Below are 17429 nucleotides of genomic sequence, written 5' to 3' on the forward strand. Positions count from 1 at the left end.
CCTAATAGATTATACTACATCCTTTAGGCATTTTTCCAGGAAGATCTTATGCTCCCAGGAGAAAAGTCTGCTTTTCTGCTGGTCATAGTTACTGCCTTGAAGGCCAGTCTTCCCCCACCTTGCACTTTACCTGCTAAATTCTTTCTCCTGGGCCAGTACAGGTTGTGTGAAATCCTGTGTGACAGCCACCAAAATGCCTCCTAAGTGCCAGGCATGGTGCTAAACACTGGGGATAAAATGGTGAATGAGAAACAGAGTCAGCCTCTCAGGAGCTCAGGTGGCAAAGACATTTACAATATAACCACACCAAGGGGAGCTGAATCCCTGAACCCCGGGAGGCTGCAAGGAAATGCAGGGACCTATCAGACCGCCTTCAGACCGCCTTCATCGTCAGTTCTCCGCAGGCAGATGAGGGGGCATCATCCCAACTGAACTCACATTTTATCTTCTAGTGGCGGGGGAGCAAAGAGCAGCTGAAGCCTTGGAAGAGTTTCTCTGCATCCTAATTAAAAGAGTGAGAGGTGGGTGCCTCTCACCTCAGGACAGATGGGATTGAAGCTGAAACCGATGTCTGACCCAGACACATTCTGTGCTAAGTCTTGGTGGCAGGCCCTTTTGCAGGACTGTGTGCCAGAGCCCGCAAGAACCAGAGCGAGAATCCGAGGGAAACCGCTACCTTGCAGCCAGGTGGCCGCAGGAGTGTCACAGGCAGATCACAGTTGTAAGCGTGGAAGACATCTAGCTATACTTGGTTTGGTTTTGTTTTTTAAAGAGCCTATTGGGATGCCGTATAGCAGGGAGGAAGTTTTCTGGTAATTGGTGTCCAAACTAGAGTTTGAGTCTGCCAAGGCCTTGGACAGGTCTTTAGCGACCCACAGAGGTTCCCACCTCTGCTACTGGCAGTGAGGAATGAGCCAAGCTGACGGGACAAGCGCTCTCCTGCGTGGCCTTCACCACCACCGAGACCCCCTGCCCAGGGGGAAGAACACGGACCACGCCTCGACTGTCGTTCCAGCCCTACCTAGCTGTGGGGCTTTGGGATGTCACTTCACTTCTGTGCTCCTCGTGTTTTTTCGTCTGTAAGATGGAGTGTTCATTCTGTTAGGGTTATTATTAAGAAAACTGAATGTGAAAATGTTGGTGAGGTGACGAGTTCAGAGCCTAGCGAATAATAGTGATAGCACCCATTTAGTGAGTCCTTCCAGGTATCACTGTCTTCATTTTACACATGTGGAAACCTTTGCTTAAAGAGACATCCCTCAGAAACTAATGATGTACTATATGTTAGCTAATCGAACATAATAAATGAATGAATGAATGAATGAATGAATGAATGAATGAAGCACCCCACCCAAGGTCGTATGCTAACGTGTGCTGGACTGGAGTCTTGAAGCCACGTCTCCCATTCTTGGTTGTGCTCTTGCCCCACTGTCACTACCATCACGACAGGTAACCCTGCTCTCCCCCTTGCGCACCCACGCCTCAGGTGGCGTTTCTCCTGGGGGGGGGGAGGCGAGCAGTGATAAGCACCCCTTTACTTCCATCTTGGCCTGGGTGTCTCTCTCCCTCCACGGGGAGGGTGAAGGGCAGATGGTTAAAGTCTTAGAACCCAAGCCTGTCTTAAGCACAGCTCACTGCTGGATTGCGAAGGGCGGGAAGTTGCCAAACGTGCAGCTGTTTTATAAGGAAGCCAGATGAGAACATTTCCTCCAGCAGATGAATTGGTTCTTCAGATTTCCTTGCCTGGGAAGGGCTGGACCTGAGCTTGCTTCTGCTTTGCCCTCAGTGACCCAGCATTCCTTGGACACACCCAGGCTTTGTCAGTAAGGCTTAGTCATTTGTAAGAGCAATCCTGTTTATGATACAGCATTTTCATCCACACCTGGTGCCCCTTGTGGTTATATGTGCCCAGTGATTGCAGTGACAGAAAAGAAATAGAGTCTGGGCTCACCTCATTTTCTAGAAATAAGCTGTCCACGAGATGCCTGGGCAGTATCTCTAAGACCAGCAAGCTGCCCACAGTTAGCCTGGGAAGGCTTGGAAGTTTTCTAGAACAATAATTCCTTAAGGAGTTGTTTCGATAATTCACTTGGTGATTCATTCAAAAAATATTTGGTGAGGTTTCACTGGCACATTATCCAGTACTGGTGATGTGGCAGGGGCCAAAATACTCAAGGACCCTTAGCATCCCAGAATAACTTTAGGTAGTGACAAGTGCCGTGAAGACAATACAGCAGCCTGACCCCACAGTGCAGGGCTGAGGTGGCTGCTCGAGAGGGCTTGGTCAGAGGAAGCCTCTGAGAAGGTGACATTGAAGCTGAGACTTGAATTGTTAAGCAGCCCGCCAATCATTCCAAGCCATGAGGGGAGGGGCTTCTGGAACAGAACAGTATGTGCCAAAGCCTTCATGCAGGAACAAGCTCTGCTTATTTGAGGAGCAGAGAGCAAGCCGGCGTGGCCGGCTGGGGTTAGAGAGGTAGGCAGCGGCCAAATCATGGAGGGATAAGGGGGCCATGAGCTTTCTTCCAAGGCTGTACGAAGCCATTAAAGGATTTTTAAGTGGGGCAGTGGCATAATCTTTTGCACATTTAAGAAGTATTACTCTGAATGCAGCTTGAAAACAAAACAGTAGTGAAGTAAGTGTAGAAGTAGGAAGACCAGTCAGAAGGCAGTGGCAGTCATCCCAGCAAGAGATGGTGGTGGCCATGGAGAAGCGGAGGGGACAGGCAGGGGACAGAACTTGCTGTGGACCTGATGGGATAGGCAGATGGTGCTTCTAATGTTTTGAGCACAATCGTCGGCGCATAGAAAGTACTGAATAAACTATAGGTGTTTACCGCCGATATTAACAAATGGCCTATTACCAGACATCAAGGGAACAGACTCGGGAAGGAATCTTGAGCCCATTCAAATGACAGCATGATGCCCACAGCACCTGTGTGACATCACTGTTAGCTCTTCTCTTCTGTTAATAAATGGCATTCTTCGAGAAAATGGGGCTTGCAGGCTTGACGATGCATTCGGCAACCGAGATGTTGACTTCCAGTTAATCCCACTGCCATCTACTCACTCTATGAGTTTTAGCCCCGCTTAGGCTTGATTTCTTCATCTGTAACTGTAAAATGTATCAAGCACTTTTCTATGTACCAGGTACTACCCCAAGCTCTTCATATATATGGGTGTGCGTGTGTGTGTGTGTGTACGTGTGTACGTGTGCGCCAAGCACTATATATACGCTCATTCCCACTTAATCTTTCCTGCAACTCTTCCAGGTAGGCACTAAATTGTTCTCATTTCCAGGTAGGAACATTGAGCCCACAATCCCACAGCTAGTAAACGGCAAAGCTGGGACTCAAGCCTAGGTGCTTCTAACTCTTAAATCCACATTTATAACCCTCTGCGATGCAAGATAGTCACAGGAGGTCTTGAGAGTTGGTTTGCTTCCAGTTTCCAACTTCCGGACCTCAATTCAAGGTCACCGTAGGACTCAAAACTACTGAGAACTAATCTGAAATACTTAAAAAAAAAAAAAAAAAAAGCACCCATATTCATACAGAGATTAGAGATTAGTGTCAAGTGTGTATTTATTTATTGATCCTTTCTCCCTCTCCCTTTGGTAACCTGTAAGATAAAGCAGCTGAGGCAACAGGAAATTTGAAGTCCAGCATTTTATTAAATCTTATGTTTAAGATTTCTGTGGAAGGAAACTGCTTGAGAGAGATTGGATTTCCATTATTCACTTGCCAAGAAAAAATGAGAAAACTGGGTGGTAGGGGGAGGGGTTTCCTGAAGGTGTAGGGAGCAGGGAAGGTAAGCCATTGGGCTATTTTCTGCTTCTGGTTCCTCCACCCCCTGGAGTTGCCTGGGCTGTAATAGGAGTTTGGGAAAGGTTCCTTTCCAGCCCTCACCGCAGGCGGTTGTCAGGTGACATCCTGCTGTGCTGCAGGAAGGTAGGGAGGTTGAGGAAGGCCCACAGAAAGAGAAGTGTCCCCATGGCATCTCCCTCTTGAAGTTCAACAGGAACTCGAATAATAACATGGACATTATTTCAGAGAGGAGACACACACACACATATCATCCCCACAGACACTTCGCAACTGCCCAGTGTCAGCAAGGATGTGAGGAAAGGGGGCACTCTCATGACTATAAATCAGTATAAAGTGATTTCTCAAGGGCAATTTAATGATAATATATCAAATACCTGTAAAAGTACATCTCCTTTGCTTGTTGGAGAAATATCTGATTCTAGCACTGGGGAGGGAAATCTACGCGATGAGCCCCAGCATTTTGTAGTGCCCCAAGGTAAGGAAGTGCTCCAAACCAACCCCCCACAGGAACCCCACGCTGACGCGGGTGTGTCTGCAGCCATGGGAACCGATGAAGAGAGCTCCCAAAGGCCAAAGCTGAAGGATTTGAGCAACAGTAAATAGAGTACTATTGGGTTATGACCCAAAGTGTAAAAATAAACATCCATGAGTCTACACTGATATAAGTAAACTATTGAATAAATAAAGGAGAAGAGACAGATCTCTTGTTCAGAAGAATTTACAATAATGTATGCAAATATTCTACCCTCCGTGATGGGGGAGAATAGTTCCTCACTCCATAAGTGTGGTTTGCTCAGAGTGACTGCCTTCCAAAACATACGTATAGGCAGCGGGGAAAGAGTAACTCCGGTGAGAAACGTTAACCAGCACAGCCTGGGCCAGGCGATCAAGGTCAGCTTCCGCAGTGCCAGGTCAGACTGATAGTGCGTGTCCTTGCTATGATGTGAGGAGGATGGCAGCGTCCCTCTGTAGTTACCTCTCAAAAGGCCCGGAACCACGGCCTCATCAGGACAAAAACATCAGACAAATCCCAACCAAGGGACACTCTACAAAACTCCTGCCCAGTACTCTTCAGAACCATCAAGGTAATCAAAAATAAGAACCTGAGAAACTGTCACAGCCAAGAAGAGACCAGGGAGACGTGAGGACTAAATGTAGTGTGGTTCTTGGGTGAAATCTGGCCCGGCATGAGAGCATCAGGGGAAAACTAAGGAAATCTGAATAAAATACAGACCTTAGTAAATGCTAGCATACCCATATTGGCTCACTGTAACAAACATACTTTACTAACATAAGACATTAATAGTAGTGGAAACGACATGTTGGAACCTCAGGGCTATCTTTGTAATTTCTCTGTAGATCTAAAGTTGCTGTAAAATTAAAGTTTATGACCTGGGCATTTCCCTTCCTACTCCCTTTGGAAATAATTAAGGATGAACCTAAAGACTCATCCACGTAGATATGTGTCACAGAGGTGTGGGTAATAAGTGAAAAGGTAGAAATAATTTAAATGTCCAGTAGTGGGTACGATAAGTCCATACAATTCAATCATGAATCACAATCTTATAGAAATATATTTCTTGATAAGGAAAGGTATTTATGATTGCTAGTTGAATAGAAAAAGCAGATTCTGAAAGAGCCTGTAAAATACATATTTTTATATATGCATGAGGGGGTATAGATAAATATATTTCAGTGTGTTAATGGTAATTATCACTGATGCATAATGCTGTGGATTTTTCTTTTCATGGAAGCAGTACTTGCTTGTTACAGAAAGTACAGATCAGCAAAAAATAAAATGTGACTTTCTGAATTTAAAAAAAAAGGCTGGAAATGATTCCATTACAAATCCAGCAGCAGCAACAGGAGACTCAGTCCTGAAGAAGGCAGTTCTGGGAGCAGATGGGCGTTGGCAGGCTAGCAAGCCTGCCTGTTACTTCCGTTCAAGTGTCTCCCTATAGAAGTGCACTGCCTGAACAGAGTCTCTGGCGCCCTTCCACGGAAACCGGCCACCACCACTTCGCCCCTGTGTGGTGCAGGTAGGGGAGCCACCTGTAAAAGCAGTAAACAGGTTGCAAGGTGCGTGGAGATCACGCTTGGCAGTGTGGTTCAGTGTGGACCCGAGGCCATGCTGGAGCGCCAGGCCTCTCTCCGAGGCGCCTACATGGGTCTGTAAGGCAGAGGCAGCTGGAGAGCTGAGGGACAAACCCAGGGTCTGTTGCCTTTTCCTTCTGTAGTAATCCTGTCATTACCTAGATTGTTTTGTCTCAAAAAGAATTTGCGTGTACCTTCCATCTCATTATAACAACCCTTGGAGGTAGGTATTACTGTCCCATTTTACAGGTGAAAAAACTGAGCCTTGGAGGACTTAATGGCTGTCACTTATTGACTGGGTAAACGGGGGTGGGGAGGCAAAAGATACAGGCCATGTCATACCCCTTACACAAGTCTGGTTTCTTCTGGGTGGGTTCTGGAGTCTGTATAATCTAGACCCACCATTAGCAGCTGTGTACCGAGAAGTTGTGCACCTTTGCTTGGCCTCACTTTTCTCATCTGTAGAATGCAGATAATAATACCCACCCAAAAGCGCCTCTTGGGGGTTAGTGAGATTGTGCGTATAAATTGCTTAGCATGGTGCACAGAACGTTAAGTCAGCCCTCTGTGAATAATGGTTATTATTGAAGAGAAGGTTCATAGGATAAAGTAGAATGCAATGTGGAGAGAAGGATCCTTCTCCCTGTCTTTCCTGTGATTTGAAAAGGAAGATGCGGGGCACCTGGGTGGCTCAGTCAGTTTAAGCGTTTGCCTTCGGCTCGGGTCGTGATCTCAGGGTCCTGGGATCGAGCCCCACATTGGACTCCTTGCTCAGCCAGGAGCCTGCTTCTCCTTCTGCCTCTGCCCCCTCCCTCTGCTTGTGCCCTCTCTCTCTCTCTCAAAAAAAAAAAAAAAAAAAAGGAAGATGCGGCCAGGCTGGAGCCACCTGAAACTTTTTAAGACCCACGAGGAACTGAGGAATCTTGGGCCTTTTGCTCCCCACAGGCTTTTGCTCTTGGCTCTGTACGAGGTCCTGATCAACCTGATGTTTGGGCCCCGCCAGAGAAAGGAGTGAAAGGACCTGGAACGTTTAGGCCAGCCTTCGGATTGAGTTGGAGGGGAACAGGGGGAAGGACACACAACAAAAGCAAATGAGAGCCCGTGAGTTAGCTCGGCATGTGTGTAAGTCAGAAAGGAGCTTAGCTTTTGTCTGGTTTGGAATCTTCCTAAATTTTACTTGTAATGCAACACATCCTGATTTCCCAGAGTCACCAGCAAAGCCAGGACTAAAACTTTGAAGTCCTTTCATGTTTTTCTCAGTTAACCCAGGATAAAAGGAGGACATTTCACCTTATTTTATATTTAGACCTTACTTAATTCCGTAGGTGGCTGCTACAGATTTAAGTTCTGATTCCTTCCAGCACCATGACCCCCTCACTGGCAGGCTGGGCCGCTGGGGCAGGTGACGGGGGACACAGAAGTGGCAGTTCTGCTCCATCTGGTGGGGGAGTGTCTCTGGGTCGGGGCGGGTGGTCCATCTCCGAGGGCAGACTGACCTCACGCCTCCCGGCACTGGGTGGCCACAGCCTCGGATGGTGAACGGACACTGCCCGTGAGCTCCTTCCAATACCTGCATGGCTTCATTCTTGGAGAATACTGAATCTGTCTTTTCGAATCTAACCTTCTCCCTGTTGATACCTCTTAATTTCTCTATTCTCTTGAGTTGAATAATCCTTTTACAGCAATAATGAATTAATAAATAGCCAAAGACTCAGCAGATAGGAGTGATGCCAAATCAAATTAAGTTGTATTATATTCTCAGGAAAAGAAACTATTAAACTTGCGAGGTCAGAGTGCCTTCCACCTCATTTATTAACGTCCTCTCATAAGCTGCCATCTCTGGGGAGGAAGTGGAAAGGTGAGCTGCCTATCTGTGTGGACTAGCTGAAAAATTGCCAGGCAGGGAAACACACATCCATCGCAGCCGCTTTATCAGCAGGTGTTTGGGCGCTGGATGTGATGGGGGCTGTGGCATACCTCTAACAGCTCCCTCAATTTCTCAAGATTCCTCATGCGACAGTGTGCCAGCTGTGGACCACAAGTGTGACACAGTGTGTCGGCTGGCTGCTGGCTGGGGCTCCCTAGTCCCATCCCGCCCCCTCCCCCCGCAGCTCCCCCCACCCCAGCCCTGGCCAGGGCAGTAGTAAAAGGCACACCACTCTCCTGGTCAGGGTTTAGGAGCTCTCTGTTCCTCAGCTAAACTTTGTGTTCTTATACCCCCAAAATTTACCAAAAATTACATGTCTCCTTGTCCATTTTAAAGTTCACTCCTAAAATTAACACATCAAGTATAGATAGTTGAAAAGGGTGTGATAACTGACATGTAACGTGGTATGAGCTTTACATATGTTTTTGGCAAGCTTTGGCACTGCTTATTAAATGCACAGGCAAGATTCACTGTATAATCTAATTGGCAAAGGTTTTTGTGGTCAAACCATGCAGCCAGATCAGTCTTGCCTTCTGTCAGATCCAAGTCTGATTTCATTTTTTTCAACTCAAATAAACTTATTAGTATATACCTCATGACAACCATCTGACTTCTGAATCTGAATTCTTAGGTCTGTGGACAGACGGGAGCACACAACCATGCCAAGAGTTTATTGATTGGGCAAAACAAATATATCTTGCCCTGTTCTCATAGGACTCCTCTTAGAAGGAAGGCATTTTAAAATTGTCCCCCAGTAAGATTCAGGAGGGGGAGAGGTATGCATTTCTTTTCTGAAAATGCAGTAGAGTGATTGTGAAAGCGGGAGTGGCTGCAGAGAGCACGTATAGATCACGGGCATGTTCTTGGAAAGGTCAGTTTTAAGAAGGAGTGTATATGGAAGTTAAGGGTCTGGATGTGTATTTCCTTAAGATTACACGTGCCCAAATGCCCCCTGGCAAGTCATTATGTACCGCAAGGATATGCGCCAGCTTTAAATCCACTGCTCCTAGATACGACAGCGCTCTCAACCTCCGTCAGTCTGTGACTGAGGCCAGTCAGGTAGGCTTCACTCAGTGTTTGTCCTCACCAGGGTTCGGCAGAGACCTGCCAAGTGGAAGGGTCAGAGCCACTGAACTCAGCCTTTCCTTCTATTCAGTACCTGTATTTCATTTGGTCTGGAGTTGTCCTTAAAAAACAAAACAAAACAAAGCACTCCCCAAGCAAGCAAAGGAGCACTGTTGCTCTCCAGAAACCTAAGGGCGTTCGGGGATAGGAACACATTTGCTCTGGAGGGTAGTGTTTCGGGTGCCAGGACTAGGAATATTGAAGAAAAGTCAGGAGGAGGTGTTGATTCAGGATAAGAAGGACGGTAGGTTATAATGCATGAAGTAAATAGCACTTTCACAGTAAACCTGTAAGACAGATAGAAGTACCATGAAGAGACTGAGATGCAGAGAGGCTGAGTAACTCACCCAAGGTTCCACAGCTCATTAGTGCCAGAGCAGAGATTTGAACCTAGTTCAGCCTTGGTGACCTCAGAGCCATTATATAATACTGCCTCTCTCATTGGTAAATACCTACTACGGAGTGGGCTGCGTTTCTTTCTTTCTTTTCTTTCTTCCTTCCTTTTCTTTCTTTTCTCTCTCTTTAATGAAGTTTTTAAATTTTAATTCCAGTATAGTTAACAGGAATGGGCTGTCTTTCTAACACCCTTAGTTCATTCTCTAAACAGCAACAGTGACCTCAACGACAACACAGTAGAAAGAATTTCAATAACATCTTGAGTACTGATCCAATTATAAATCTAAATGTGGCCGGTAGCTGTTTCAGAGGAGGATGGCAAGTAGCTGAGGTAGAAGGCTGTGTTACTTCCCTTGGAGAAAGTAAAGACTTTTATGGACTATTTAAGATAAAATCTTATGAACACAGACCAGCTTATATACAAAGTGAAGAAGCATTCAGGAGATGCTATCTCATACTAATTGTGTTGTGTAACCCTCCAGGAGAGACCACACACAGGGTGAGCAAAGTTCTGGGTTATCCATTCACTTAAGATCCTTTTTCTTCTTCATTATTGTGAAAAACAGTTTGCTAGTTAATTATGAAAGCGAATATGCTGTATTTGAACATGCTAATTGTGGGAAAAAATTCTCTCCCTCCCCATTTCTCTTTCTCTCTTCCTTCCTCTCTCCTTCCCTCTCTCTCCCCCTTCCCCCTCCCCTCTCCCTCCTCCCCCCCCCCTTACTAGGCTGTAAAGTCTGTGGGGGCAGTTACTATGTCTATCATTCATTGTTGTGCCTACATCATGCCTAGCACCTAGTAGACAGTCAGTAAATGTTTAGCAAATGAAAGAATCAGATACGCCAGAATCCCAAGATCTCAAACTTTTGAACTGTGAGATGAACTATATCAGACTCAAGAACAGATCTCTTTGAGGGTCATGAGAAAAGATTTTATCAGTCAGGACTTCTGATCTTTTCCCCAAGCCAACTCTACAAGTCTGAGAGTAAAGAACCTGGCAACTAGGAAAGCACTTAATTTATTCTCAATTTTGTTAAACGCAGTTTGGGGGGAAGGGTTGTTGACCTTTTTGAGAATATGATGAAAATTGTGGCCTTTCTCAAACAAAGGAACACACAGACAAAATTTTGTGTACAATTTAAGTAGGTTCATGAACTCTTTAAACTATGCATCTCAAGAATGCTAAGAAGTGAACGGCAGCTTAAGGAAAGGGCACAGTCATCATGCTGGACCTCTCGTATTTGAAGGAAAATTGACAAGAGAACAATAAGAGCTTGCTTTGGATATAATACCAAAGGGGAGAATATGGCGCCAGTTCCAACTGTGCCTTGACTCTAGTGAGACACTTTTATAAAAGACCCTTTGTTCCTTTTGGGACAGATGCCACCAAACACTGCTTTTTTAATGACAGTCCACTGTCCAGTCCTTCCCAGCATGCACCCTTCATTGTGTGATTGGACAGCAGGCAGGAAGAGGGAATGGAAGTAGGGCAGAGTGTTGGATCATGAAGGTTGCTGAGTGGGTTCTTTGGGCTCCTAGAGTACACCGGCATTCATTTCAGGCTCCGTGTCTTGGAATGTTCTCACCCTTAGCAGAAGTATTGCAAGTCTGCTGCCTGAGATATTTTCCCTTAAAGTCTCTCCCAAATGGATGCAAGAAAGCAGAATTTATATAGACATAGATAGTCCCTTGTGAGATCAAAAATTTCTAGGTCATAGCTGGGAGCTGATGCACCCCAGGCCTTCCCTCTTCTCCAGGTCCTGTCCCTACCAGAGGAAGGAGATTTTTCCTCCCTTCCAAACACCCTCACTTGATTATGTCAGACTTGATCCAGCCAGAACTCATCCTTGAGTTTTAAGGACACAGACCTTACTGGTGACTGAGAATTTTCTATCTCAGCTTTACTCTCTTCATCTGCGAAGTGGGAATAACACCACCAGTCCCTGTGTCCTGGGATCGTGGTGAGGAGTGGTAGAAAGACTGGGTGAGGAGCACCTAGCTCAGTGTCCCTGACACACAGTTAGCACTTGATCAAGTTGGCTCTTACTCTTTTAAGGACAGTGGCCTCTAGAAGTGAACGAGAAACTGGGCAAGTTCGGTACGTTTGACCTTTTCAGTGTGCTCGCTTCTGCCCGTCCCTGTTTGGGCCTGCCTTTTCCCCACCCCAGTCCCTGGATCAGCAGTGCTCTCTCCTAGGACCAAGCCAGGGAGGCTCTAACCTTAGGCACCCGAGGTCCTGGCAGTGCCTCTGGGACTCAGCTCACGTTTTGGCCACTGAAGTATTACTGACATTTTGGACACCCTGGTCTGGGCAGTAGTGACTGACTATTCCTTTCAGCTCCCTCATTCCCTCTCTTCCTGTTGTTTTGATATCTCACTCCCATTTTGAAAACAACGATTTATTGAACACTTCTCTACTAGTAACACTAATACTTCTCTACTAATCCTAGTGCTGGAGCTAATAAACAGTGTTGATCCTTTTTTACTCTCTAGCTGGAGGTAGAGGGGAGAGTAAATAGCAAACAATGTATAGGATGTGACAAGGACAATTAATGAAATAAAATGGAGAGTAACCAGGGAATCCTACTTAGATAGAAGACCTTCTCTAAAGAGGTGACATTTGAACCCTGTGGCTGTCCTGGGCAGGAATTGAAATCTTGGCTTGATTCCAAGTGAGAACCTCTGTTGGGAGTGCCAAGCCGTAGCTTCTCCTGTTTTTCTCTCCTAACAGTAGAGAGTTCAAGGCTAAGGGGAAGTCAAACTCCTGATTTTTACCAGCTCTTTATTTTGTCAAGTAAGCTTAAAAACTTTATGACCCCCGCCTGTGCTTCTATGGATACTCACTTACCACGTACCAGGCATTGTACGTTTGACATGTGTCCTCTGATTTAATTCTCTGATAACCCAAGGAAGTAGATCTTATTGTCAAAGTTATCCCTGTAGTCAAATAAAGAAACCAGAACTTAGAGAAGCTAAGTCCCTTGCCCGTGGCCAGCAGTGGTAGGGTTAGGACCGGGATCCGGGTAGGTCTGAGAACAGAGCCTGTGTCTTCAGCCAGAAGACTAAGCTGCCCCCTTCTTGTGATGTCTTAACTCACCTGGTTCTCCTTTCCTCTGCAGCGGTGCCAGTGAAGAAGAGGACACATGAAGCCTCGCCCTCCCCCGTGGAAACTCATCCCTCCCCCCCTGTGTGTATGTGACGGCGTGTATGTAGCGGCTTCTGCGTTCTGTGAAAGCTGCCCAGCAACAAACGTACTTCCACCGGATCCATGCCCAGATCCACAGCAGGCACATATCTCTCCAAGGGATGACCGATCTTATTGTGACTGACTGTGCTTTTCGTTCTCTTGTTGTGGTAGGTCAAGAAAAAGTGCCCCTATGATCAACCAGGAACAGTTAATTAAGAAGCATCCTTCAGGTAGTCCCTCAATGGCTGCTTTGAACTTACTCAGGAAAGCCAGCCCCCGTGAGATTGTATACCCAAAGAGCATCACTTTATCTGGAAGGATCTGGAATAATCTTGAAGGGCAGTCAGAATTGTCTCCCTACCTGCTACTAAAACCCCACTTTATTTATATTGAAGCATGAAATAGTGGGGGGCACAGTAGGGCCTTGTAGATAGTCTCTAAAAGTCCAGTTATACATTTGTGAAAATGTGGCTCCATGAAGTAAGATGGGTGGCGTGAAGACGGGGTTGGAGAAGGAGTTAAAAGTTCGAAATACAGGGATATTTTTAGTACATGAGGTTATCCAGCACTTCAGATCCATAATTCAGTGCTGTGGAAATGAAAAAAATGATTGAAGAGGTAGAAAGGAAATGACTTTAAAAAAAAAAAAGGACCAAAGAGATCTGATTAAAAGTTGAAATCAGTATTTCTGAACTCAAATTGCCTGAGTTTCCAAAATAGTCACTAAAGGATCTGACGGAACCTGAATTATTTGGGTGAATTCTGCCGGTTTTCTGGGTCTTGTCACAACATGAAGGCTGGGATGTGTATCACCAAGTGAGAATTTTCAGTGTAGGTTTTTGTCACCCCCGCTCCAGCCCCCTTGGCCTCATTTGGCTTAAATGCAGCGTAGGGAGAGTTCTCGTCACTCTGGTGTGCTGAATCAAGCCCCATCTCCCAACAGGTATACCGTCCTTTCCCTCCAGCTGGAACCCTTCTTCCCATGGCACCCCGACACAGGCCTTCAGCCCCACCCCCACACTCAGGCTCTCCCCTCTCAAGTACCATGAGCAGAGATGCACCACGGTTTGGCTTCCAGCCTTTCCCCCTTGCCAAGTCACATTTCCTTACAACCAAGTTTTCTCCTCCCAGGTAAGCAGCTATTACCAGCGAACACCAACCTGCCAGTTAAAGAGCCTGCATTTTCTGAAACATCAGTTTTACTGAAATGGTTTGTAGTCGAGGGATGACCTTATTTTTAGATAAAACAGCTACATTATGAAATAGAGTATTCATACACACAGTTAAGATAAAATGGGACACTTCACAGGGAATTCTTATTTGCAAGTGGGGTACATGTTCCCTGTCCTCTGCCTTTAGTGGTATTTTGGTGTTCACTTCCGAGAAGTACAATCGCTACTGTATCCAGGCAGCTGACCAGGGCCTAGACCCTTAGTCGCCCGCACAGGGAGAAGCCCCTCTCCTGCTGCCCGCCTGCCTGCGACCTTTGTACCCATCTCAGAGCGTTAGGGCCAGCGGATGTGTGCGTGTGTGCAGGATGGTTCTGAGGCAGAAACAGTACTTTAGGAACCCTGTCTATGTCATTGTTCAGTACTGTGCGTGCTATAAAATTCTTTGAGGCCAGGAAGCTACCAGGTGTATATGCTTCTGGGTTAAGATTATCTTAGCTCTCTAAATATGTTAGGATGTTAGGACTGAGAGTGCTTTGGGCTATTTAAAAAAAAAAAAAAAAGTATTTTTCTCTCAAACTGGTGGCCAACAAATGGCTCAGACTGTTTCTCGGTGCTTTACCTATCTGCCTGCAAAGACTGGAGAATTTGGCATACCACTAGTTACAACCCCCAACCATATCCCACAGAACTATCCATAAAGAAGGACCAGGGGCCACTCTTATAAGAGTTTAAAAGCCAGAAGATGAAGAAGACTTTAGGATCTGGATGCTTGTGTTTGTCTTTCCCCAATAATTATTGTTTAATCTCCAAATAGCAGCCTTATCTTCACAATGGACAGACCATTGGCTCCTCCCTTCCTGATTGTATGTTATTACTTAAAATCAGTATTTGGGAAACCCAGGCATTTATGCAGTGGATATGAACAGAAATCTAAAAATACATGCCAGCTTGTCTCAATATATTATCATATCTCTGTGATCCTCAAGGAAAGCACTTTTGCTTTTACTTAAGATTTCAGATTTGCTTTATGGGCTCCTGCTGTCTCCAGCACCTGATAAAACTTTAACCAGGGAAGCATTAAACACGGCACAGCAGCTTCTGCCCCGGCTCCTGAGTCCCCGCCAGCAGCATTTAGCGGTGTAAGAACCGGGGTGCTTCCTGCCGTGGCACCAGCTTCCCCCAGAGCTGGAGCGCGCTGCTCGGCCCTAAGCGCCAGCAGGATGCGGCTTCCCTCCTGCCAGGTCAGTAAAAGTAAGAGAGCTCGGAAGCTCACCAGCTGCAGGCTCCAGGTTTGCAGAAGTCCCCGGGGAGAAGTCATCAAGGGCGGCAGGTAATGAATGTCTCCAGAATGAATTGGGTCCTCACAGCAATCCCTGGCTGCTTTCCAAATCTGGGTTCTCTGGAGGCTGAGAGTGGGTTTGTCCTTTGATTTGGTGTCAAGAAATGCAGGGCAATTCCAAGAAGTTCTCTTAGGAGTCTCAGCTCTGACAGCCCAGGAGGGGAAATGACCTGTATTGAGGACCAGCTGTGAGCTGGGCCCTGTATTTGGCCCCCATTTGTTAGATGATAGAACAGATGTGAAGTAATAGAGCCCCTTGCCTTGAGTGACACAGCTAGGAAATGCTGGAGCTCTCCCTCACTTCGTGGTGGTCCGTGGTACATCTACAGTCCGGAGGGAGGAAAAGGCTTCCGGTTCCCCCACTGCAGTCTGACTATCCCACCTTATGGATTCGTTTTCAAAGTTACATTTCATGGCTACCGTTTGGGCTCAGAAATGGCATCAAGGTGGCCTCCCTCTTCCACCTTAGCAGGTATATGAAGTATACATTGCTAACTTGAGCTTGCCCCCAGGAGCTGGGGCAGCCTTTCCTTTTTGGTGCCATTCCCCATAAATAGTGTTTCTAGGCCTTCAAGAGTATAGAAGTTCTCAGAAATAGTAAAAGCAGAGGGTGTTCTGCTCTCTAAGTTTATCCAAAAATGTCTGGTGCTGCAATCCTACAGAACAGGAAATCTTCAGATTTGAGCCCAGCCAGTGCTGTGCTCTGAGAGGCTGTGTTAACTCCGAGTCCAGTGAATCTGGACTTTCCTGCTGACAGCTGATGTGTGTATGTGCGCACACGATATGCACGCATATGTGTATACACACACACGCATGCAGTTTAAGAACTAAGGGGAATTCAGAGCAGCTGCTCGTTGCCATTACCCCTGCAGAGGTTTCTGCCAGCCCTGATCACAAGCGTCCCCAGATAGTCGGAGCCTCGGTGCTTGCTTACAGGGTGCTTACGAGAGCAGCCCCTTGGCGAAGGTTGTCAGCTCCTAAGCCACCGTGGCAGCCCTGAGGGGACTTGCCCAGGCCTGCTCCAGTGTGTCTAAGGGTTTGGGAACTTTGGATGACCCGGGGGTCTGCCCACTCAGGTCAGGCCTGAAGGCACAGCTGCTGAGTTTATGACTTGTGGTCGTGGCAGGGCATAGGAAATCCCCTCGCCCACCTAGAAAATATTCCCTTGCCAATACCCAAATTCCATACTCACACAATGGCCGCTCAGTACATGCTTTGTAATAAGAACATCGGTTGCATGTTTACTCTGTGCCTAGCACATCTGAAATTTTCTATTTAAAACACAAATCTCATTATGAATGACCTCGGCCCAGCCTTAGGAGAGAAAGAAGGCCCATAGGGGAGAGTTGAGATCTCGTTACTGTTGCCTCTACCCAGCAGCATTCTGAAGACCCCACCCCAGCCCATTCCGAGACCCAGAGGCCCAGGGGACCTGCCTGGTAGAACAGTAGCGTTGGGAACTGAGAACACACCCGAAACAGCAGAGCAAGTGCCAGAGCAGGAAAAGGAAAACGAATTAAGACACTTGTGGGCATGCTGGTGCACAAAATGCCACAGAGCCCATGCTGGGCTTGATGTGACCTTGAGGGGACAGTAGATTGACATTAATGGGAGTCAAATCTGACCAGTCTTTGTACAGTGACAGGCCACACTGCATGGGGGTGGGGGGGACAGCCGACGAACCCATTGTCCTCTGCCTGTTTTCCCGTGCACAGTCACATTCCCTCCTTAGTCACCTTCCCCTTTCACCCTTCATATTAAACAAGGGAACACTCGATCTTTCAAGGGAATTACACATTTGAGTTAATGTTTCAGTATATCATTTTCATACTGTAAATTATTTTGTAAGAGAGATTTACCGCTATCCCAGGATGTTTGGACTCCGCACCCCTGTGCATTTGGAAATCAATAAACTATTACTGGAAATGCCATTTGTCTCTGAGAGTTGTGAACACAGGACCCTGCTAGGCGTAAGTATTCATGATGACCTCCGCTCTTAGCTGTGGTAATGCTGGGGATGATGGTGCTTGGTTATTAGATGCAGGACGCTCGCTTACTCCTGACGTCTCTGAGCGACTTAGGAGATCTCTGGGAGGGGCACGCGAGCACATGTAATGTCATCGTTATTTAGAGAGATGTTTTCTCCTCAAAGTAAAACAGTCTCTGCCTAGGTTAAGATTTCTGAGAAAAGTTAGATTATAACCTAAAGAATACTTGATCCTGAATGATGTTTTCAAATAACATTAAAGCTTTACCATTTGGATTAACCAGATTTTAATTTTTATTGTATTTTCTAGAAATAAAAACTCTTTGTAGGGCAAATTACAGGTAGGCCAACAAAATCATCTTGGTGGAACGTTAG

At 46.3% G+C, this 17429-nt stretch overlaps 1 protein-coding gene across 2 annotated transcripts in view; it reads left to right on the plus strand.

Annotated features, from left to right (window-relative positions):
- Positions 1-16998, plus strand: part of TRIM44 (tripartite motif containing 44) — a 108553-nt gene extending 91555 nt beyond the window's left edge. For both annotated transcript variants that reach the window (XM_026512108.4, XM_026512109.4), the window contains one exon: positions 12489-16998. In XM_026512108.4, the coding sequence (XP_026367893.2) occupies positions 12489-12568 (80 nt within the window). In that variant the 3' untranslated portion in view covers positions 12569-16998. The remainder of the gene's footprint in view (positions 1-12488) is intronic.
- Positions 16999-17429: the final 431 nt, after the last annotated feature.

The sequence above is a fragment of the Ursus arctos genome, unplaced genomic scaffold (genome assembly GCF_023065955.2).
Source record: "Ursus arctos isolate Adak ecotype North America unplaced genomic scaffold, UrsArc2.0 scaffold_23, whole genome shotgun sequence".
In the NCBI taxonomy this organism is placed as follows: Eukaryota; Metazoa; Chordata; class Mammalia; order Carnivora; family Ursidae; genus Ursus; species Ursus arctos.